The sequence below is a fragment of the Halichoerus grypus genome, chromosome 2 (genome assembly GCF_964656455.1).
Source record: "Halichoerus grypus chromosome 2, mHalGry1.hap1.1, whole genome shotgun sequence".
Taxonomy (NCBI): Eukaryota; Metazoa; Chordata; class Mammalia; order Carnivora; family Phocidae; genus Halichoerus; species Halichoerus grypus.
In genome coordinates, this window is record NC_135713.1 from 109175474 (window position 1) to 109201196 (window position 25723).

General features: G+C 37.0%; 1 protein-coding gene across 3 annotated transcripts in view; it reads right to left on the bottom strand.

Moving 5' to 3' along the window:
- The window catches only part of RAB3C (RAB3C, member RAS oncogene family), a 343707-nt gene that overhangs the window by 263170 nt on the left and 54814 nt on the right, over nucleotides 1-25723 (bottom strand). The window contains exons 1-2 of one of the 3 annotated variants that reach the window (XM_078067301.1): nucleotides 21254-21537; nucleotides 1927-2154 (exon numbers count right to left, since the gene is read on the bottom strand). In XM_078067301.1, the coding sequence (XP_077923427.1) occupies nucleotides 1927-2154; nucleotides 21254-21271 (246 nt within the window). In that variant the 5' untranslated portion in view covers nucleotides 21272-21537. Of the gene's footprint in view, nucleotides 1-1926; nucleotides 2155-20457; nucleotides 20654-21253; nucleotides 21538-25723 lie in introns of those variants that run through there. The other 2 variants (XM_078067300.1, XM_078067302.1) reach the window with 2 other exon arrangements.

Below are 25723 nucleotides of genomic sequence, written 5' to 3' on the forward strand. Positions count from 1 at the left end.
GGTACTGGCATTGAGTGTTTTGAAGAAAATACATTTGTAAATACGAAATACTTTATAATTCTCAAAAACCATTTATATTATTTGAAATATATCTGTTTTACATTAAGAACAGATAATTATGTACCACTACATTTCTGTTAAAAACCTAGATTGAGAAGTTGCTAGAGATTATTAGACTATGTTGATGTTTTACATAAATGATCACAATGACCATCTTTAAGCATCTGTAAGGTATAAAGCAGTGAGGAGAAACTAGGAGCTGTCAGCCAAAGGAATGTTCTTTTAGTAGCAGAAAAAACACGGTCAGAGAATTGAGAGATGTCTGGTTACAAAATTAATTTAATTTTCAATTCACCAAAGCTTATCAGAGTTAAGGGGCTTTCTTAAACCTGAATATATATGAAAGTTATTTCGATATGACAGTGGGTTGCCTAAAGCTCAAAAGGAAGAAAATAAATCAGGACCCAAATGTGAAGCAATGAACATAGCTCTTTCTGTCTCCATGGACAGAACTGTGTGTTTAAGTTCCAAAGAGGGACCCTCTCAACAAAAATGACTTTGGGGACTGGAAGAGTAGTGAAGGGGACTACTTTTCCAAGCTCTTAACACCAGTTCTAATTAGACTTGGAAGACTCCAGAGTTAAAAGAAGAAAAAGAGTAAGAGTCTATTGCAAACTTCCTAAAAGGATACCTGTCTGTGTACATACCTACATCTTTAAATTTACTCCTAAGAGCTTTAAGATACTTAAAGGTCACTCAGTTTATACAGATATTTTAATAAAGTGTTATTTATTTTTTAGAAAAGTTTAAATGCTGCACTCTGGGATTTATCTTTCTTTCAACTCTCCCTATTTGAGGAAGGAGATTTATCATCAGTGCTAAAGATCAACCCTGGGGCCAGCACAAAATGGTAGTAGATATCAGAAATGTCTCAGAAGAAGATAGAAAACACCTCTTGGGAGCAAATGCCTTTTTATAGCTCAAGTCAGTTTGAGTGGCAGAGGCACAAATAAACAGGAAAAAGGAGTCAAAACTTACAGTGGAAATGTTCCACACCATTGTACCCATATATTACATGATATACAAAAAAAAATGCTTACTACATAATTCTCTCTTGGTATGGTATGACTAATTTTCATTTCATTCTTATATTACCTTGAACCTATTACCCACATACATTTTTTTTTCTGTTTCTCACTTGCTATTCTCCTAGTTCTCTCCCAACATTTAGTTGAAGAAATTTTGATCTTCTGCAGCCGTGGAAAGAGGCAGAAAGTTAGCCAAATGGTCTCAAAACTTATTGGGAAATCTTCTGCTTAGAGGAAAACCCTGTTTAAAGTAAATATTTTATTTCATTTGTTTTGTTTTGTTTTGTCTGTGCGCATAAACATAACTCATAGAGCTGAGAAAACAGTCTAGACCACGTTCAAAGTTTTATCTGGAGCTTTATAAAGGGACCAAACCTAAGTTTTCTCTATGTATGATCATTTACCTTCTTCTTTATAGTGCCCAGGAGAGCATGCTTCCTATGACCTAAAAGGCTAGATTGACTTTGCCTATTTTGGAGATTACAAAAGTGGAATTGAGGGCTGCACAGACTTGTTCAAGGTCATACAGATGATAAAAGGCAGAGCGTAGCTTCTCATTGATTGTTCCTTCTACCACCAGCACAACACATATTTGGATTTCCTTTCTTCTGAAGACTCTAAGAAGGATCACTTGACAACAAGGCATAATTTAGCCTCCATACCTTAAAGAGGCATCACTCTACTGTCTTTGAAACAGAATAGAATTTTCCAAGCAAAGAACCTGGAAATGGAGCCTATGGACGCCATGGGGACAGAACAAGGCAGAAAGCATTTCCCTTAAATACATCTATGTTCAATGCCCTAGACTGAAGAACATTGTCATTTCAAAGTCACTTACCCAAATCTGAAGCTTGATTCTCTTTTCATTTTTGAATACCGTTTTTACTTTGAAATCTATCCCAACTGTGCTGACGAATGCAGATGTAAAGGAGTCATCTGCATAACGGAACAGGAAAGATGTTTTCCCCACACTGCTATTGCCGATGATGAGCAATTTGAACATGTAGTCGAAGTTCTGATCAGAGGAGTCTTTCTGGCCATACCGGGCATCTTGGGAAGAGGCCATCTGTGGTTAAAAAAAAGAGAGTGAGCAAGAGAGAGACGTGGATCAGTCTTCCATTTGATATGAAGCTAGCAGCACATTCATTATTGGCCTTGCCAGAAACAGATGTCAGACCACTCAGGAGACCAGTTGAGCATCCTCCCCAGTTTTCCTCTGATGCTGGTATCCATGGCAATAATTCCCTGCTGGAAGACAGAACAGCAAATCTTACAGCTCTTTCCAGCTGTGTTGGTGTTTGTCACTGCTCAGCATTCAGAACCAATCAAAGACACCAAAGGAGACATCTATAAGGGTTACATGAAAAGCAAAGATATGAGGAACTGGCCAGAGCATGTGGGCTCTGAAACTTTATAATCCCAGTGACAGACACACCAAAGTGGCTGAACAGCAGGGTGTTTCTTACTGAATTATCTGAATATTAGAGTCTCTCTTATTTCCTAGGAAAGTGCACCCAAAGCATGTATCTATTTCATCTATTAACATCACATTAAAGCAACATCCTAAAATAAATGGCAGTCCCTTCAAATTAAAAATGAGGATGGCAAGTATTTATAGTTCACTGTGAGAAACTTATTTAACCCTAACAACAACCCAATGAAGTAGGTTCATATGCAAATGAGAAAATTGAGGCTCAGAGTTATTAAGTAATGTGCTCAAGTTCACACAGGTGATGAGTAGTAGAAGACAGAATTCAAATCAGGTAATGTCGTGACAGGGCTCACGTTCTTAACCTCTACCCTAGCTCTCAATGATGACTAGGGAAATATGCACATGTGCTCTAAAAGACAGTGTAGGAAATATTCATTATGAAATGCAACACTGAAGAATCCTAGCTGGGTTCAAACCTAGGCTCTACCATTTCCTGGCTGTGTGACTTTGGGTTGGTTTATTATTTTAAAATGGTGTGTCTCAGTTTTTTCTCTTACATGAAATGGGAAAAAAATATTATCTAACTTGGAACATTTGTAAAAGAATAGATGATATATCTGTAAAGTAGATATGTGAAGCACCTAGCATAGCATAGAGAATGATCTTTATTATTAATTATAAATGCTTTATATGGATGTTGATTTTTTTCTCACTTTTTTGATGATCACCTAATATCACCAAAGTTGATGCTGCATTACTTCTTAAGGATTTTATTCATTTATTTTAGGGACAGAGAGAGAGAAAGAGCAAGCAGGGGGAGGAGCAAAAGGGGAGGGAGAGGGAGAGAATCTCAAGCAGACTCTGGGCTAAGCGTGGAGCTAAGGTGGGGCTCGAACCCATGATACTGAGATCATGACCTGAACCAAAACCAAGAGTAGGACACTCAACCAACTGAGCCACCCTGGCACCCAGTGATGCTGCATTACTTCTAAGTGCCATTCGGCTCAAAAGAAGTGTTTAGATGGTGAATCCCACTGATTAGTGCATTTACTTACATTTTCTGATGCTATGAATTCTTTGGCAATTGCTGTGGTATCCAACATACCCCAACATAGTAGCCACTAGTCACAAATACCTCCTTATATTTAAATTAATTAAAATCACATAAAATTTAAAATTCAGTTCCTTAGTCACACTGGCCACATTTCATGTGCACAATAGACAATAGCCACAGGTGGCCAGGAGCAACAATACTGGACAGACAGGTACAGAGCACTGGCATAACTGCAGAAAATTCTATTGGGCAGTGCTAGCCTAGACAGATAGTCTTTTTTTCATTTCCAATAAAATCTGATCAATAATTATCTTTCTCTTGGGGAAGGTGGCCAAGAGAGAAGCCTAAGAAAATAGTAGAATGCTTGAAACAGTAAATAGTGCTCAACCTCATCTAAGACAACATCAGCTGTTGAAGTCACATGCGTTGTGTTTATAAACAATTAAGGCAAAGGGGGAAAAGGGGGAAAAGGAGATGGTGAGATAAACATATCCTCTTTCTGCAAATACTTAGTGCCAGTAAGGGAACACAATTATATGTATAAGAATATAAGAATAAGGACAAACAGAAAATCTGTATGTATTATTAAATTTAAGGGCAATACAAATTTTAATTGCATTGCACACTTATTAAATACCAGCTTAAGCATTTGTCTTTTTAAGTCCATGTAACCACACCGATGTCTTCAATAATTATAACTTGGAATGAGTGCTGGTGAGCGAAACTGGGCCACGACAACTGGCAGATATTATGATTTTCCCTTCTGGGCCAGGCATCTACATGCTAAAGTAAACCTCCCCCAACACAAGCAGCCAGCCAAGGACAAAAACAGGATTATAACTGTGGACTATAAGTTTGAACAACGATGTCTTGCTCTGATGACTTCTGAAGCCCCAGAAAGTCAGGAAACTGTTTCATGTGGCACCCCCATTCCCACAGACATAGTCCTTTCACCAATTAATACAACCCTCCTCCCTATGGAAGTGCTAAGTTCAGCCAAGCCTGCAAATGGCCTTTATTAAGATCTTTTATATGAACCAGCCCAGATGTTAGGTTCTGGGTTAAGAATGTTCAGCTAAGCCACAGTCAGAAAATAGACACTACAACCTTCCTAGAGCTGCCCATACTCAGCCTGATAGCCTACCATATATTGCATCCCATCACTATAGGGTGGTATCCAACTGAGTCCTGTGGATCTCCAGGATGCCTCACAAGAAAATGTGACCGACAGCTGCTATCAATCCCAAGTCCTATTCCAAAAGTGGATTACAAAACCTGCAGCAATATCAACATCATCAACATATAGACTTTTTGAATATAGTTATAGAGATTTAGATGGAGAAAACCATATTGGGGATTTCTCTGGCATGAGAAATTGAAGATGTTTAATTTCAAGGGCTGATAGACCCTGCGGTGTCAGCAGCAAAGAAGGTGGTGGGAGCACAGAACGTGTCTAGGATGAAGGAGGACAAAGCTGGTAAACAGGTGTATCCAGAGCCTCTACAGGACTAATTAGAAGAGTTTCCTAACATGCTATTCTTGGAGATAATTTTTTTAACTCTTTCTTGATTTATATACCCAGTAAGATTCATAAAGAACCAAAAAAAAAAAAAATGTGCATTGGGAATGCATAGGTCTTTCATTAAAATTCAGAATGATGAAATACATCCTGGCCCAGAGGATTGAGAAAGAAACTTCCCTAATCTTACTGAGAATGGAAATGAAGTGGTTTGACAGCATATGAATGTCAAAGACACTTGTCTTCATTATGTCAATTTATTGACACTTCGAAATACTAAGTCGTGTGAACATTTTCATAGTTTTCATGGAAAAATATAGCTGATATTTGAAAACATGAGTACATATGAAGTAACCTCCCAGAAAGTAAATCAGATTTCATAAAAGATATATAAAAGATAACTCTTGAAAAAAAGATGACTCTTTAAATTGCATTAATCTTGAATTAATTAAAAAAAAATCAGGGAGTTGGAAAGAATCTTCAAAGTAGTCCAACTTTCTACTCATTCCAAGAGTTCCTTCTGCTGGCATCTCAGCATCTCAAGTTAGTATTCTAGCCAGGCCCTTCACACAGAGTGACAAAAAGTTTACTACGAGGTTGTGAAGTACCATATTCCATTGCTGAACAACTGCAATTTTTATAAATTTCTTTCTTAAAGTTAAAATCTCCTTCCCTATAGCTTCTTCCCATGTGTTCTAGATTCTGCCTTATAAATCAAGGGAGTTGATTCCTCTCCCATCTGAGAGAACTTCAGGTGACTGAAGGAACAAATCACAGCCCCATACACTTTCTCTCACTTGGATGATCCCAACTGCCTTACACTTTTCCCCACACAAGTCATGTCGGAAAAATCCCCCATGTCCTGTTAGATTAACTGACATCTCTCCAGATGTCAAAGACCCATGTGTGGCTCCCGAAATTGGTCACAATATTCCAGATACAGTAGTGCAGAGTAAAATGAGACTATTATATTTTATCACAGCTCACTTAATTAGGTCTCCTCAAATGCTCAGGACATTTTTCACATCAACTGTAATAAACATAGGTCTCCCCTATCCCCATTCTATACTTGGGCAATTGATTTTTTTTAATGGAAATGCCAACCTTTATATGTACCCTGTTACATTTCCTCGTTTGTTTTGATTTACAATTCAATTCTGATCTGATAATTTTATGTCCTTTCATCAAAAACATTGGTTATCTCTTCCAGATTTATGCCATTCCTAAGTTTGATCAGTATGCATTTTACATATTCATTTAAGGCTCTGATAAAAATGCTAATCAGTTTGTAGACAAACAACAATAAACCTTTTACCCCATTGAATATATATAAATCTATAGATGAGACCTCTACAATAGGTCATCAAGGAATTTGGCAAACTTAAAGCAAAGCCTTAATGTCTGGGACTTGGTGCACTGGAAACCATTAGATGTGCCTTGGTTCAACAGCAGGTGAACAGATCCTGGATTTAATTGATGTGCCAGTTTTAATTTCAATTCTAGTTTCCCCAGAAGTCCTACTGACTAGGGACCAAACAGATTACTTCTGACTAACACATGCAATCACAGACTACTTCAGAATTTTTGACATTTGTTTTTCAAAATAAATGGGAAAAGCAAATTACTTTCAGGGATTCCTCTGGGCACTTAAGAGTCTAAACTACACTAAGCTATTTTGTGGATCTCATGAGAAAAACAAAAAGAAGTCATTTTAAATGTACTACATTCCCACTACTTCTAGTGTTATCAGCCTGAGGGTCAATGGGAAGATGAACGAGGGTAAATTATCCAGAAAAGGACATGCAGTTCTTTGAAACTGGAAGGATGAAAGTGAGGATGGGGTGCATGTATTGGAAGTACAGAAATACATCAAGTAGTTTCAAATCTTTATCATTGTTGCCTGGGAAAAAAAGAAAAATCATAATAAAAATAATTATTCCTGAGAGCTCTAAAGTCAAAACTAAAATTTTAAAACCAACCAGGAAAATATGAAAAGTTAGGGTTCCCAAATGTCTGTCATCTGGCCCCCAGATGATTTCTCCTGGGGAAGGTCTTGGTCTGTGCAATTCATTGCCTCCCTGTTTGTCTCTCGGAATGGACCAGAATTGTGATGCTCTTTGCAGTCTCTAGCCAGCAATTTCTCCGTGTGTGTGTGTGTGTGTGTGTGTGTGTGTGTGTGTGTGTGTTGTCTGCTGCTCTTGGCTCTGAAATGAGCCAGGGGAGAAGCAATAAAACATCGCTCATGTTGCTGTGGACACATCACCACTGAGCTCAGAAGATGCTGTCCAGGAAACTGGAAGCAGCCAAGGCACTAGATAATTCAAAGTCGAACTCTGGCTCTGAAGCAAAGGGCCTGGAAAAGTAGGGCAGCATTCAGAAATTGCCCTTGTCTCTTTTCTTTGTGTCAGCAGGGAGTGAATTACACTTTCACAGGACTCACAGGAGAATGTATATGACGGTATGCCAAATGATATTAATGCTTCCAAGATGTAAATCACTGTATATTTTAAAGGCGTTGCTTAAGCTACATTTTACAGTACTCCTTTCAGCCCATCTCTGGATCCCCATCTCCTGGATAGCTTCTCTTGTAGATGAGTAAAACTTTCAGCTTATGTACAGAAAGATGGTAAAATCACCACAATAACAGCCCTGACAGGCACTGTACTGCGTGCTTTCCACACATGATCACACCTGATCCTGTCACTGCCCCAAGATATCACTATCTATTAGTACCCCCATGTTAGCAAAACAGTATGCTCTGCGTGTATTTAAAAAGGGCTCCTTCTCCCTCTCCCTGCCAGAAGCATGAGGGGATTTTCTCTAGCCCTCACTGAGAGAACTTGACAGGGGTCCTGAGGGAAAAATTCACACAAGTGTGCCCTCCCCCAAACTGCACCCCTGGAGCTTTTATCTGTTGGACTTGTCCACCCTGAGCCACCAGAATCTCATCAATTACAGTTCAGGTTTTCCTACCCCAGTAGTGGTTCTCATGGGAGTTTCTGTTCCAGGAATTTGTGATTTTCTTTATCAGGTTATTGTTCTCTCCCATCTAAGGGGCAGCATTCTTCTGTGACCTCAATTCTCTGATGAATCTAAGAGTTGGTAATTTTCATTTTGTTTAGTTTTTTTCTTATGTGAGGATGGGAGTAACAACTTCCAAGCTCCTTATGCACTGGAGTGGAAGCCAGAAGTCATTATCCCCATTCTGAAGAAGAAATTAAGGTAAGAGTATTTAAGAGGAAATTTTGGTAGAGGAGTCCTTGTTTTTCAATAGGTTATCTTGATTTCTCTCAGCATGTGTACTGAGCCCTCATTACCTGGACCAAATGTGTTCTTCAACACATTTGGGTTCAGCTAGTTCACTCTTCTCTTCACCAAACTAGCAAGCCTCAAATTCCAACCACAGAGGAAAATATTGGAGGAGGTAAGGATACTTCTCTTTGCTTCTAGAAAAAAATGTATTCCTTTGTTGAAGAAAGGCATGATCTAATCTTGATATATTTTAAAATTCATTATAATGGTTTTTTAATCTTGGAAATCTAGATGTATATAGAAAAACGCAGTGTATCAAACCATGTAAAAACAATTCCTACTAGTATCGAAGACCACTGTTCTCCAGCCCACGCTGGAGTTCACTCCTGTTATCGTTACAGAGGGATCCCAGAGGGAGAGGGAGCCTGTATGGGGGCTGTGCAGCAGCACAGTAAAGGGGATGCCCAGTCCACAGAGAGAAGAGTGTAAACAAGGTTTTCTGGGAAGGGAACCACATGGCTGGGAGAGCTCTCCAGATTGGTAGGATGTAATCCTGACAGCTGCAATAAAGTAGAGCCCTGGTCCCAGCAGTGCCTGCACATCCTCACGAATGCTGAAGCCAGAGGGTCATTAGTGCAGTCCTGCAATGCTGATAGTAGCTACTAGTAATCCATGCCTTATAAATCACAGCATGAAGAAAGGTTGGAAAACAAGATTCCACTTCTTTGCTAGCAGTTCTGAAATTATGTACATGCAGATACATCTGTGAAAATAAAATTTTATATTCTTGGTGTGATGTGAATATGGGTAAAGAGCACATACTCTATGGTCAGGCTGCCTGAGAAGGAATCCCAAGTGTGCTACTTGTGTAAACTTGGTGAAGGTTTTTGATATTTTGTTATTTTTTAAACTATGCTAAACTGTAATTTCCTTACCTATAAAATAGGAATTGTAGTAAGATCATCAAAGTAAAATTGTTGGCATGTGCTAGATCCTTGATTAAAGTCATTCACTTTCTTCTCCAACTAACATTGACACTACTCTCTGAAAATGGAAATGGTCAATTTTACAGAATATGCTTCCTCTCATTTCCTAACCTTAGAGGACATGAGGTTTGATGCCCAACACTTCCACTCTGTAGAGTTTCATAATTACTGAGATAAACACCTAACTCTTTCCTTACAAATACTATGACATGGAACAAAGAGCACTCATCAAAATACCTCTCAGGATAGAAGCTGAGGCCTGTGTACAGATAGAAGCGTTCTGTGGTCTGGAGAGGCTATGGGGAAGGGAGTGTGGCCAATGGCCATATGCCCTGTGGTAGGACCTATCCTGTGACATTGTGGCCACACAATGTTACTAAACTCATGAAACTCTTGGGCGTGAATGGACTTTTGTAGAAACTGGGAGACAGTTTCATGTCTAGACTCATAAGGGGGCAGAATTTGAGTAATACATGGTAAGAAAAGCATGAGAAAGGAAGCTCCAGGATAGCAAAAGAATTGTGGGGAAACTCCTCTTACGTGGCTTTAGCGTTGGCTTTAGGTGAAGTTCAACCTAATTTCTGATACTAAATTTGGTAAATCATCAAAGTCCACAATACCATCATAAACACCAATACTGTAACATACACTTGAAGGCTGCCAAGAGACTAGATCTTAATTGTTACCACCATATAAAAGAAATGACAGTTATATGACCTGATAGAGGTGTTAGCTAATTCCATAGTGGTAATCATATTACAATATATAAATGCATCAAATCAACATGTTATATACCTTAAAATTACACAATGTTGTATGTCAATTATACTGCAATAATAATAGATTTTTAAAAGTCCACAATATCATTATTTCAAGGTGAGAACTCATTAAGAGGCTTACAAACATATATACATATATATCATGCATATTATCTGGTTATCTCCATCCTTTCCCAAAAACCTTCTAAAACAATGGCAAGGGTTTGTCACTAAAGTGAAATTCCATATAGAAAAGGAGAAGTAGAAAAGAAAGAGCAACACAAGTTTGGGATTTGGAAGTGAATGACTAGAGAAAAGGGAATCTCAGGTCTGCATAAGAACTCTTAACCTACAGAGCCTGAAATGACCTTGGGATTGGAGATGCCAGGTGTCTTGATTATGTGGTATGGCTAGAGTGACCAACTCTCCTGGTTTTCCTGAGACTGAGGGATTTCATGGGACACTGCAGGACTTTCAGCTAAAACCATAAAGCTGAGATGTTGGTCACCCTGACTAGGCCATGCAAACAGGGGGAATGGCTGAAAATCCAAGCCCCACATCCCTCTCTGACCCCACATAGCCAAGAAACCATTTTCCCTGTATACAACTCTTTTAAAACAAAACTGAAATTAAAATATTTTAAAAATCAAGTATTCTGGACATCTATACTTCCTATATGCAGATGTCAATTTGTCAGTTTATAAAAATGAAAAGGACCCTCTCTTAGCAACAAAATGTAAAGAATCATTTAAAACTTTTCTCATGGACATGGATAAAATATACATAAGCTTTCTCCTCATTTCTTGGGAGCAAGAAAGAGCAGACATGGTGTTCTCAAGTACCTGCTCTCTCTGGTTGGATACATTTTTATTCAGGAATACAAAACTAAATTCTCATAGGATACACTAGATCTGAGATTCCCAAAACTAGGGAAATGTACCTGAATTCTGCAGAATTAAAATAGCCAATGTGGGCCCAGGCATCCATAATTTTTAAGCACCCCATGTGGTTTTGACCAGTCAGGTTTAGAATTCATTGGGTTAGCAAATGTCCACATGGAAGCCAGGGCAGGTGTACATTGTCAAGGTGTCAGGGATAGATGTAAGAGGAGACCGAGTAATCTGACATTTAAGCTGAGATCTCCAGGATGTGGAAAATGGGATCCTAGCCCTCTCCACCAGTTGCTGTCTTCACCAGACTCCCCTTCTGCCAAGAGTGACAACAGATCTCATCACCATAATGTTGACTTTGCAAAGAAGTCTATACTCTAGAATGCCCAGCCTGCTTAGATAAGCTGATTTCTGAAACAGTGTGTTAATTATCTTAGCTATGGTAAGATCCATAACATTCTAAGGGCCAGTAATATAACTCACTGTGAGGTCTCTGTCAGAGTATGAGGAGGTATGGATTGTAAGAAGCAGTAATCATGTCCTCAGAGCAAATGTGGCTCTGTTCTGCTCAGCTCTGTGGGAGTTGGCCTTGACTTTCTCCATCAGTCATTTTTAAAACTAACACACAATTGGACTTTACTTCCCCTCACTCATAAGAAAGCAACTGATAGCTACAGGAGGCCAGTGTCCATGTAGAAATTACAAAATAGAGAATATCTCTTGTAAGAATACCTCTTCCTGAGAAGAAAATAAAAACTAAACAGAATAGATATACCCACTACTCTGTGGTATAACGAAAAGCCTCTCTTAAAAATACCTAGTAAAATACTCTAAAAATTCCCACTGGGGGAAAAAAAGCCTAAATTTTAGTATTAATATATGTATTACCTAAAGAATTTTTATCACTAAACATTTTTAAAACATTAAACATTGTAAAAATATTAAACATTGAAAAATATTAAAAATTATTTTAAAGACGTAAGCCCTTGAAAAATACCTACAGAGATTTGCTATAAAGATTTCTCACAAATCCTGACATTTCTCTTCCCTTATTCCATTCATCAAGTCGGTCACGTATAGCGGCAAACATCCCGTTCTTGAGAAACTTGGTGGGTTAGTAGTTTATGTACTTATGTTTCTATACTGTGCAGGTCCACCAATTAGAATGACTTACAGAGCCACTTTGCTAGTTACAATCATCCCAGCTTTTCATTCAAAAGCTATTGCTATTATTTACTACAAGAAACAAGCCCATCCATGCAGTTATAAATGAGCAGTCACATCACCAGGTGTACTGTGTTCCTGTTGTCCCTTTTCATCAGTCCTACCACTCAAACAAGTGCTCAATGAATTACAACATTCAAAAGAAAACCAAGAAAACCCATCTCTTATTGCAAACACCATAGATGAGAGTCATATTGTGCTAATTGGTACATATATTCTTTCTCCAAGCCCTATAAGCTTCCTAAAGCTATGGCCATTTGAACAGAAATTATCAACATTGGCTTGCAAGCAAAAGAAGTTACTTAGACATCAATATCAATAAAATATCTGAAAAGTAAGCAGATATTTGGAAAATAACAACATACTTCTAAACCCATGGATTAAAGAAAATATCACAAAGAAAGGAGGAAAGAGTTTGAAATAAAATACAGTGCAAATACTACACTCAGAAATTTGTGTCAGCTAAACTAGTACTTAAAGAGAGATTTATTATTTTAAATGGTTATGTTTATTAGAAAAAAAGAAATTTAAACTCAGTGATCTAAATTTCTACTCTAAGGAGACTGATAAAGAGAAGGTCCTACTAAAGTATAAGTAATACAGTTATTTTTAAAAAGCCCAAATCGATAAAATACAAAACAAGCAACAAAAAAGCTAACAAAGGCAAAAGTTGGTTATTTGAAGATATTAATGGTATTGATAAACATCTAGTAAGATAGTTGGGAGGGGACTCAAATTGTCAATAATAGGAATGAAAGAGGAGATATCATTATAGATCTTAGAAAAATTAAATAACAAAAATATTTTGAATAACTTCATCAGTATATTTGAAAAATTAGATAAAAAATATAATTTAACAAAACTGACCCAAGATGAAATAGAAAGTTTATATGTACATAATTAGTTTTCTAATTAGTTCTCTAATTAGTTTTCTGCTACTATAATGGATGTTTAAAACAACATCCAATAACTATACGAGTCAGAAGTCAGGACACAGTATAACTCAGCTGGGTACTCTGCTCACTCTGCCCAGGCCTTACAAAGCTAAAATCAATGTGTTGGCTGGGTTGGTTCTTACCTGGAGGAAAATTCTACTTCCAAGCTCATTCAGGTTGTTGGCAGAACTCACTTGCTTGTGGTTGTAGGACTGAGGTTTCTATTTTCTTGGCATATTGACTTCATCTTCAAGCCAACAAGACTCATGCTTCAAATCTCTGACTTTCCTTTCTTCCACATCCTCTGACTGCAGCCAGAGAAGGTTCTCTGTTCTTAACAACTCATGTGATTAGATTGGACTCACTTGATAATACAAATTAATTTCCCTATTTTAAAGTACATAACATTCATTGCATCTGCTAAGTCCCTTTTGTTTTGTAATATAATTTATTCCAGGGATTGTTCCAGGGATTAGGCCATAGATATCCTTGGAGGAGGGAGGGTGGCTATTCTGCGTACCACAGTACACTAAAGGGAGATAAATTATAGATAAGATCGATCAATCAATGAATAGATAGATAGATAGATAGATAGATAGAACAGATAGTTGAATGATAGAGATATTTGTACATATTTTGATAACTGAAGTTGTTTAAAAATTTTTTCCACAAAGAAAACTCCAGGTTCCCATGGCTTCATTTATGAACTCTATCAAATACTTTATGAACCCAAATATACCAATCTTAGATACCAAAATCATTTGGAAAACAGTGGTGAAAAGAAAACTTCTCGGTTTGTTTTAAAAGGCCTGCATAACTTCAATATTATAACATCATAAAAGCATTACAAGAAAATCATATACCAATATCCATCATGAATTTAAATGCAAAAATCCTCAAAGAAATATAATCAAATTGAATCCAGTGATACATAGAAAAAACAATACAGTATAGCTAACTGGGGTTTATCTAAGGAATGCCAGATTAACTAAAAAAATCAATCCATATACTCCAACAAAATACAGGAGACTCATTATGCGATCACCACAACAGATGCAGGAAAACTATTTGACAAAATTCAACACTCATTTAATGTTAAAAACAAATACTCTCAGCAAATTAGGAATCAAAAGAAATTTTCTCAGTATAATAAGGGTATCATACCAATAATAACAACAGCAACAACAACAAAATAACTACAGCTAAGTTAATACTAAATGGTGAAAGATCTAAGGCTTTCCCCCTAAGACTGAGAACAAGATGAGGATGTCTACTCATCATTTCTACTCAACATTGTACTGAAAGTCTTACCCTGTGGAATGAGATAGAGGAAAAAAAAAAAAAAGGAGGTCATTGGAAAGGAAGAAATAAACTGCCTTTATTTGCAAATGATACTACTGTTTCTGTAGAAATTCTTAAGCAATCTAAAAAAACCCACTAGAGCTGAGAAGCCCCTCAAGAGATGAATGGATAAAGAAGATGTGGTCCATATATACAATGGAATCTCACTCAGGCATCAGAAAGGATGAATACCCAAATTTTACATCAACATAGATGGGACTGGAGGAGATTATGCTAAGTGAAATAAGTCAAGCAGAGAAAGTCAATTATCATATGGTTTCACTTATTTGTGGAACATAAGGAATAGCATGGAGGACATTAAGAGAAGGAAGGGAAAAATGAAGGGGGGGATATCGGAGGGAGAAACGAACCATGAGAGATTATGGACTCTGAGAAACAAACTGAGGGTTTTAGAAGGGAGGGGGGTGGGAAGATGTGTTAGCCCGGTGATGGGTATTAAGGAGGGCATGTACTGCATGGAGCACTGGGTGCTTTACGAAAATAATGAATCATGGATCACTACATCAAAAACTAATGATGTACTGTATGGTGACTGACATAACATAATAAAATAAAATTTAAAAAAAAGAAAAAAAACACTAGAAATAAATAAATGTAGCAAGGTCTTAGGACATAGTCAAGACAAACAAATCAAAGGAAGTGTAGAGGCCAGATATATATATAGAGAGAGAGAGCCCACTTATAATGAATGACCTAGATTTCATCAAAATTTAAAAAATATTCATCAAAAGATACTATTAAGAGTATGAGTATTCAAGCTACAGACTGGCAGAAAATATTTTTGAAATATATATATTAATATATATTAACAAATTAAATATGTGTAAGTATTTATATATATCTGACAAAAAACTAGTTTCAAATTTATATAAAGGTCTACAAGTAAACAATAAAACAACCTTCCATAAAGAACAAATGGTTAAAGAAAACTTTAATAAAGTAAGATATACAAATGACCAGTAGATGAAAATGTGCCAAAATCACTGACCATCAGGAAAATGCAAATTCAAATCACAATGAGATGCCACAAAACACCCATTAAAGTGGCCAAAATTAAAAGACAATCGACACCATATGTTGTTGAGGATTGTAAAGTTACTGGAATGCTCAAACATTGCTGATAAGAATATAAAATGGTACTACCATTTGACTTTTTTATAGAGTTAAACGTACACTTACCCTTTATCCCAACAATTCTACTTCTAGGTATTTATCCAGGAAAAATGAAAGCATATTACAAAAGACCAATATGATAATGCTTATAGCCTTAACCATAACAGTCCCAAACTGGAAATTACCTCAAAATCCACCAACAGGAGAATGGATTTTACAAGTATGGAAGTATGGTAGATTAATACAAAAGTATCATATGCATCAATAAAATGGAATGATTATTGATACACGCAACAACATAGATTAATCCCATACACAGCAAAATAAGAAAGACTCAAGAGTAGATACTGTATGTTCTACTATATGTTCATATTGTCTGTTTTACAGAACTACATGAAGTTCTAGAATAAATCAAGCTGCTTTATGCTTTATGATTTAAAAAAAGTCAAGACTTTAAGTTAGGGGATTAACTAGAAAAAATATGAATGAAAGAAATTTTGGGGTTGGTTGGAAATGTTCTATAGCTTTACAGTAGCGTGTGTTACACAGGTATATACATTTATCAAAAATCATCAAATTGTTCACTTAAAATTTGTACATTTTAATGTATATAAGTAACTAAAAACTGTAAATAAATAAATTAAAAATGCTAAAATCTACCTAATTCCAAGTAAATCTAAAAGATTTCATGTTCACAGGTCATGGTTACCTACTAAGATTGTTCCTCTAGACCTCTGAACCCAATTAATGAATGAAAAACAGGAGAAAATGGTTGGATAATCTTTTACCTATACAACATTTTTGAGGTGGCACAGCGGTTTATACTTTGGTTGAATGTCCTTTGTGTATCAACAGTCCTAGGAAAACCCATTCCTTAGCATAAAAATGTATTTCTTTCCTGGAATATGATGGTCAGAAAGGGAATTTTCAGTTCCAGGATAAGCTTAGAATGGCAGGGAAAAACTGTGGTTACACTACGTAATAAATCCACAACTTCTTAGAATGAAAAAGTGGAAATGGAAAACAATTCTTACATCATAGAAGTTTTATTTTTACTACAAGTAATTCCCCTTTCTATACTCTACTTTCCTTTACAGAAGAAAGATGGATACTTCCAGAATTTGTTCAAATAGAGTAGGAAAGTCTTTGTTTCTCCAATGTCAACTAGGAGTTTTCTCTGTTTTTGTAAGGGGTGAGGACTAAATTTTCATTTCTTATAAAGATAAAGGGTTCATTACAAGGCTAGATTTGGTCAGGCTTCAACAATAATGAAATGCAAGAATGCCAAGTACTTCCATAGCCAAATGAAACAGTGATATTTAGACTTTAATCCTTTGTAGGTTGTTTTTGTATAAAGCATGACTGTATTTAATATCTATTATAGTTTTCACCTCAACTTCATCTTCAGTATACATCTATATTCTTTCTTCAATCCTCCTCATTTTTAGCCAAACAACTTTTTTTTTTTTTTTATTTTGGCACTCTGCTTCATGCTTTGGGTTTTCTTTGATTTCCTAAATAGTCTGAAGGCTGTACATTTATGAGATGACCCAGAAAGCTTGAAGAGAAGAACACTAAAGACCAGCATTTAGTGAGAGACAGTGGATCCCACTTTGGTCCTGCAAAAGAATAAGTAAATCTGCAAGAAATAGAAATTCCAGAGACAGAAAGCAAACAATTTTTTAAAACATTGGTCCTTCTTAAATATTTGGTTTAGTTTACACAAGTTTATTTTATAAATAGGACAATTTTTCTTTCTTCTGAACCAAATGAATGAATCAAACTATATCAATAGTGCCCTTATTCTTTACATCACCTCTGTGTGTCTTCTTGAGGAACCCAATAATAGAAGAAAGAACATGGACTTTCTAGACAGAAATCTGGCAGATTTTGATTCTGTCATGTTGGAAAAGTTATTTAATCTTAATAAGCTCCAGTACCTTGCCTGTAATTAGGGTAATGGTGACCTCTAGGATTGTTTTGTATTTTACACATATACACTCTCTCTGTCACACACACACACACACACAAACACACACATACAATGAGATCTGAATGCAAGGAACGGTGCTTGGCACAGACAAAGCACTAGATAAACTAGAATTTCTTCATTCTGGCTCTTGAATCAAATGACAATTTGTTCACCAGAGTTTTGCCCTCAAGTCATGAGCACTGCTATCCCCCATTTCATTTGGCCTTCAGGATTTATGGACTCACTGAATGAGAAAACACAAATGACCATCTCCTGCATTAAAATTCTAACCCATTATTTGGAACACTTACTAAATGCTATTCCTGGTTATTTAGTCACAAAGGAAATACAGACATCAAAGACTATCATTATGTATTATTTTAATAGTCACTATAAAAAAAACAATTATTATCCCTCATTTGTTTCAATTCAGAGAGAAATATTCTTCAGAAAATATTCATATATCAAAGACAACTACCTTGAACAGACCACTAAGCTATTTATACAGGCACATCAAATGCTTTTTAAAAGACATTACATAATTTTTTAAAGGCTTCCTTGAATTAAGAAAATAAGTAATTTAAGAAGTCAGCAATTAAAGAGCTTGTTTTGTTTCACATCAACAAATGGACTAAATATTTTTAAATGGGAAAAAGAATCTTTTAGGATAATTGAACTGTAAAATGAGGATTTGCTTGTGACTCATTTTTCAGAAACCTAAGTAAAAAAATTGGAGGCATATATCTCAAATGATGATGTGGTTCAGTCTCTAAATAGGAAAAAAAAAAAAGAAATGTCAACTATTTATCTTATTGCATTTTCATGTATCACAGTCACCTGGAATACGATTGTGGGTCCTGAGACATTACTTGCCACTCAAAGAAAATATAAGGCATGTTTATAGTTTTTATTCTTCCTATCATTATATATATTTGAAACCCTGATGGTAATATATTTGAAAACCTGATAGAGAGTCATCATAGCAACAATTTACTTGTTAAATGGAATCAGTGAATGTGTTTTAATTAAACATACCTCAGAAAATAATCTTTGGTTTCTTAAAATATACATATAATTCATTATAGAATTTGGGCATTTAATTTTTAAATTTCAAAAATCTAGCCCAATTAATAAAATACAATATAAAAATAAAAATAACTTTATCCACAAGTAAACTAATTTTATTACCTATTTTTATAATTCTTCATTGAAGTTCTGATTAAAATAGAGAATTATAGTGCCTAGTACATAGTTGATATGAAATAATTTAAATTCTTCCTAAGGCATTAATTTAATATAGTCTGTAACATTTTAATGGCCTTGTGAACATTCTAAGCAACTCTTCTAAGAAAATAAAAATTCAGATGCAACATAGTTTTTTTTAGTAATTTATTTTGATAGACTTCAGTGCATATATGAGGTTGACTTTAAATACTAACAATCTACTTGTAAAGTCTATTGTCAATGTTTACTTATAATCAAATATGATTAATTTAGCCAGTTGGCTCCTGGCAGTACCCTCAGTAATGGAAAATTATCATAAGCCAATATATCTTGATTACAACAGCCTGTACCTTTATTGTCTGTCCAGATTCTTTTCACATCAGGTCTATAATGAAAAGCTAAGTCACAAACAGAGGTATTAGAAGATACACAATGGGGCCACTGTTTTCTAGAACAAATCAAATTTTCAATAACTCATAATGTAATTTGAGGGCTTCCATTATATAATCCTTCAACAAACAATTAAATTCTACAGATTTTTTTCCATTTAACAATGAATTCTATTCTATTCTATTTTTAACAATATATTCTATATTTAACAATGATGTTAAATGGAAAAAAATCTGTATATCTTAATATACGTAACCCATAAATTAAATTAAAAGTAAATCAAAGCATATGTTTAAAGTCTTTGATTAGTGAAGAAAATAATTGGGAAACCTTTAAGCAAGAATTAAAGGCAAATATTTATATTGTTAGATTTGGCAGCAGAGGTGGGTTCTCAAGAGAGACAACATGTTCCAAATGTATTCCATTCTCCTCTCAGCCCCATTCATAAAGTGCCTCTCTATTACGCAAGGGGATCACTCTGCTAGGTTAATGAACACAGCTGATGTTTAGCATTAACTGGTTGTACATACAAAGGAGAAAGCACCACTCATTTTTACTTAAAAACAAAATCTGCTTAAGCAACATGCTTAGGTAGAAGCATCTTTCCACCGAAGTCGAAGTAAGCAAACCTAACTGAATGGGGAATCGGAACGTACAACAAATGGGCACACCACTCAGGAAAGCTCAGAGGGGGTTCTCCAAAATGCAGGAGTAAACCAGTTTTGTGGACAGAGATTAAAGGCTGCCGTACCTCTGGCATATGTTTACTATTCTCCCCTGATTGTACCAGGACCCTAACTGAAGACAGGGACTTTGGGGGACCCTAACATTGTCTTAGCCTTTCTTAACGCACTCTTAACCAAATGCAATTCGCTCTATCCCAACTCCAGTAAAGACCTCGAACCCCAAACCTGAAGTCCCTGCACTTGCACCGGGATCACAAACCAGGCCAGCCAGGAGGGAAGATCAATGGCAACACGACACTGCATGTTTCCCTGACTTTTGTTTGCTCGGGTTTACATTTTAGATGGACATTCACACCCTTCTTGCGGAGCCTGGGAAGACATTAAATACCCGTATTCCTCATCAAGACAGCCCAATCACAGCCCCGCGGAGCGTAGAGGAACCCAACGGTGTCCCCAAGACGGAGTCAGAGCCTAGACCTTCCCTGAGGTCGAGCACAATTTGTGCTTGGAGCGAGGGAGAAAGCATCTGTTATCAATTCCTTCTGAGGCCACACGTTTCTGTACAGACCCACCTGCATGGGAGCTTCGTGTCTCATTGTTCTCAAAATGTCCTTTCTCTCTGGTTAAGACAGCGCTGGCCCGGGCGCTGGGTCAAGCATGAACAGCCCGCGCGCTCCACGTTCCACACTCTGCACTCTTGGGGTTCACTAACCGGCTCCAACATCAGCACCGGAGCTGTCCCCTCCTTGGCGCAGCACACGCGTACTGGCCCGGAGTCCCGCGCGCTCCTGGGAGTTGTAGTCTTATCCCGCGGAGGTTTTCTCGCAAACCAGCGAGCCCTGAACTACATCTCCCAGCAAGCAAGCACTTAAACAGGCTGTCTCCTCCAGTCAGACTTGGCCGCGGAGCCTCCCTTCTCTCCCCTTGAAATCGCTCCCGGTTGTTACTGCTCGGAGCCTCCCAGCCCATTTCTTCGCAGGAGAAAGTGACTCCAGCTCGTATCAGCGGGGAATTTTTCTTTTCTACTCACAGACTTCTGTGTCTAAATTGTGATTTTCTGGTTAGGAAACGCACTACCTTGTGCTAATTCCCAATACAAACGAAACCGGCGCTGCGTTCTGGGACTCTCGCCCTACACCTCCTTATCCCGAAACGGGAAAGTTTACATATTTCCATAGGCAGAGTGGGGTGGTTTTACAATCTCATTCAACAAACACAAGGGAGAAAGATGATGAATAGCACACACATAAAGTAGTTCACTCGCACAATTGCAGTGGCAAGGCACACACACACACACACACACACACCCCAAAGTCCGTCAAAGCGACATTTCGCGCAGAGCATGCAGAGCAACTCCCTTCTGCTCACCTTTCCATACAGCTCCATTGCAACTCGAGGTTCCGAAATTCTCAGTAACGCCTGCTGCTACAAATGAGGTTAGGGTCTTACGCAGGAAGCTGAGCTAAACGCACAACACAATGGAAGGGGTGGGGGTGGCGGCTGGCGAAGGGAGAAACGAGGGACGTGGAGAGTACAGCTGATTTAGATAGATGGCTTCTTTCCTCTGGAGGGAAAACGTGGAGTCGTCAAGTGGCAGCTGCAGAGAAAGGGCTGAGAATCTCTTAGCAAGTGCATGGAGCGCGATTGCGCTGGGCAGCCCCTCCCGAGTCCCTCCCCCAGGCACCTTCTACCGTCATTAGCTCGCACACACAGGCGCTGCTGGCCGCAGGCTGGAGAGCTGATAGGGCACTGGGTTATTTACCCAAAGCAAGTCACATAAAATGAACACATTCATCACCAGAGCCCAGAAGCACCGTCACAGAATGAGATAGGAGACCTCTATTAAGTTATCCTGTTCTTTCTTTAACGCAGTTATTCCTTACGTTACAAATGTACTCATCCCAGATTAGTTCAAAAATGGTTTTGAAATCTAACCTTACTTTTGTAATATATTTCCCCCTCATTTGACTCCTATGTGTGCTATTCATGTTCTCTGTACCTATCTAGGGACACCCCTCTCCCTTTAAGAGTTAATCAGTCCAGTAATGATTCCTGACTTTTGCATGAGGTCGAAATGATTATTATTGGAGGCAGAATGGAAAAAAGAATCAACTTGATATTGGCTCAGAGGCATGGAAGTAATAACGTGAATCAGCCTGAAACTTCTTTGCATTACACAAAGCAGTGGAACAGAGGTTCTGAAACTCAAATGTGCTTGAAAATCTCTTGGGGGGAGGTATTTAAAATTCATATTCTCAAGACATGCATAGGGATTCTGATTCACTATTTGTGATGAGAAGTCCAGGAATTAGCATTTTAAAGAAACACTCCAGCAATTCCCATGCAAGTGGTCCTTTTCCATAATTCGAGAAAGATTGCCTTAAAAGAATTTGTATGTAAGAAATGTTCAAAAATTTCACAGATTGACTCAATAACACAACAACAATGTATTGGGAGCCTACTGTGTTCAAAAAACCTCATTAATTTTAGGGTTTTTTGTTTTGTTATGTTTTTGTATTCTGTTTTTCTTAAGAAATCTAAGATCTGTCTTCTAATTTTGTGATCACTGAGAATGGAACGCGATATTGCCTAGGTAAATATTTTTTACAACTTTTCAGAAAATACAATTTAAAATGTTCCACTCATAGTTGAAGTTATGTGATGGTTAGAGCAATTTCATTTAAATTAATTAATAACAAATAAAAGGTAAAGGGAACCTAGTATCACTATGTTTCATGGTAGCACTTATTAGAAGTAAGACTTCTTTACTTTTTTAAAAAAAGACCTATGTAAAGGTGCATCTCTTTATATTTTTTTTCCCAAGAGAAGTGCCAAAAAAATAATGACACTTAAATATTTATACTTATTTGGAATTTAATAATAAAAATCTGCACAGCTACTTTCTTCAGAATTTCCTGTAACTTTTATACTATCATTACTTTCTAAAATTCTCAGAATTCTGAGTCTGTTATCATAGAACATATTTAAATATTTCAAATGATGATGTGTTCGACTTACTATTCTTTGAGAAGTTCATGACTTCTTAACATTTTCAAAAAATGAAATACCTTCTCAGTTTCCTAGTATGTCTTCTATTTCTGGAAGAAGCCATGAAAATTGAGTTGTGAAAAAAACTAGAGTTGCAAAAGGTTTGGGGGAACTTAATTCCATCCTGTTTCTCGTATCTTAGTTGGGTGTGTTTAAGCAGGTAGAGGGAATTAAAAAACAACAACAACAACAACTAGCTGGGGATTAACTAAAGAAACAAAAGTGGACTGGAGCTGATTATCTCAAATAATCAGTGCAAGAGCACTTCAGCTTTGCTTGGAATCAGGCCACCATCTATGAGTTTCATTCTCACCAGATGGCTGCTGAAGCTCCAGCTCTCACATCCACATTGTAACCAGCAAGAAGGAAAAGGATGACAGGCATTCCCCCATTTCTTTAAGTACACCAGGGCTCTTATATTACAGTGCCTGGAACTTAATCTTATGATCATACCTAACTGCGAGGCAAAGGCTGAGAAATGTAGCCCCCATTCTATGAACATATGCCCAGTTGAAAATCAGGAATTTCATCACAAAAGAAGGGAAGAACAGGTATTGGGAGATAGCTGGTAGTCTTAACCACAGAGCATCAGGGGACTATAAAGTAAAGTGTGCTGCTTTTTCCTTTGCCATTTTACTGAAACGTGAATGTCTAATTATTTAAAATTTTACCAATTCCCAGGGATCTCTGTAATTTAACAACAATCAAACCCTTAAAACCAAAGGATTACCTAAAAGTTAGAATATTTTGGCTCTTTTTTTTAAAAAAAAGATTTTATTTTAGTTATTTATTTGAGAGAGAGAGAGCAGGAGCAGGGGGAAAGGGCAGAGGGAGAGGGAGAAGCAGACGTGGGGCTCAATCCCAAGACCCTGAGATCATGATGTGAGCCCAAGGCAGACACTTAACTGACTGAGCCACCCAGGTGCCCCCCTGAATATTCTGGCTCTAATTGGGGAACCAGGGAAAGAGGGAAGCCTTCTTCATTTACATATGAATTTGGGATTAGGAGTTGATATTAAGATTTTAAAAGGCAGAATATAGTTAATAGAAGCCACAAGGGCCACCAGTGAACATCAGGGAGTATGTAACATAAGCACCTCCCCATACTAGAATACAGAGCAGGCTCAAAGGCCTTGAGGCCCAAAGAAGGCGACATACCCAGAGTCATATGGATCATTAGAGGAATAGGCTGGAATGAGAATTCTTAAATCTCTGTCTTTGAGTTCTGGTTTTTTTTTTTTTTTTATTGTTCCAAAACACTATTCATTATTGATTGGATTTTTACAACCCTGCATTTATTTAATATTTACCAATATTAATTCTGTTGTTTGCATTTATCTAGTTTACCTATCATTTACTTTGTTGTTATCAATCCATGTCTGTGTCAGATCTATTAAATGGTAAAATTCCATCAAGTAGGGTCAAATTGAGATAATTTATTTAGCTAAATAAGAGCCAAAAACAAAAATAGTGAAGTATTAATTAATAGCGATGATATTGGTTAAATCAAAACTAGCAATAGACATTTTGTTCCTACCACTGTTACCATCTCTCCATTAGGACTTACACTAAAAAATAAAATGGCTGAAACTTAGTATAAGAGATAAGAATGTCCCTGGGATTCATTTACTCCCTCATGCAAGCTTTATTCAAATCCACAGTGCAAGGATGTGGCTGGGTGTCTACTCCTAGATATTTCTAGACCATTCCTAATCAAGCAGGAGGTTTTTCTGGCCTGAGCTTTGTTACCTTTGTCTAGCTGTGTTAGGACTGGCTTTGATTTCAATTTTGTGCAACATCCATATCAAGAAATGCTATTGATTGTCTTGTGTTCGCTTTGGAAGAAATTAAACATCCCCATGATGTTATTGATTCCTTTTTAATTAAAAGGGAAAATCATTTTTAACTCATTCTTGCTCATGACGTTTTAAACCTCACAAATAATCAATATAAGTAAGGTGCTTTAAAAAGTAAATAAGTGCATTCCAACTGAATAAGAAGGAAATGATGCTTTCTTTCTTTCTTTAACATGAATATGATATTACTGATAGCTAACCGTTCTTCAACACCTATCCTATGGTAGGCACTTTGTCTATATCATTCCATCTAATCCTCAATAATATTTCAAGGTAGGGGCGCCTGGGTGGCTCAGTCGTTAAGTGTCTGCCTTCAGCTCAGGTCATGATCCCAGAGTCCTGGGATTGAGCCCCGCATCGGGCTCCCTGCTCCGTGGGAAGCCTGCTTCTCCCTCTCCCACTCCCCCTGCTTGTGTTCCCTCTCTCGCTGTGTCTCTCTCTGTCAAATAAATAAATAAAATCTTAAAAAAATATATTTCAATGTAGCATTATTAATCTTATTTTACAAAGAAAATTAATAAAGAGGCTAAGTATTTTGCTTAGGGACACCTAGCTAGTAAGATATTGGGCCTGGATTTAGAGCTCAAGGTTATCTGAGTCCAAAGCTAAGGACTCAGACACCTGCCCACAGTTTTTCTCATAAAAACTAATGTTGCTTAAAAATAATTTGTTTTATAATATCTTACAAAGAAGTTTTACTGGACTTAGTTGACTTCACTTGGGAATGAGGATACTACTTCTAGCCCACTCATGGAATTACTGGATTACTTACATGTTTTCATACAACACTCTTTAATTTGAAAACTGTTAACATATTCAGATAAATACTGATTCATTTGGTTCACTAGAAATATTATTAAGGAACTTCACATCTTTTGGTAAACTATATATTTCCAGCTTATGGCAGTTTTAGAATAAACAGATTATAATTATG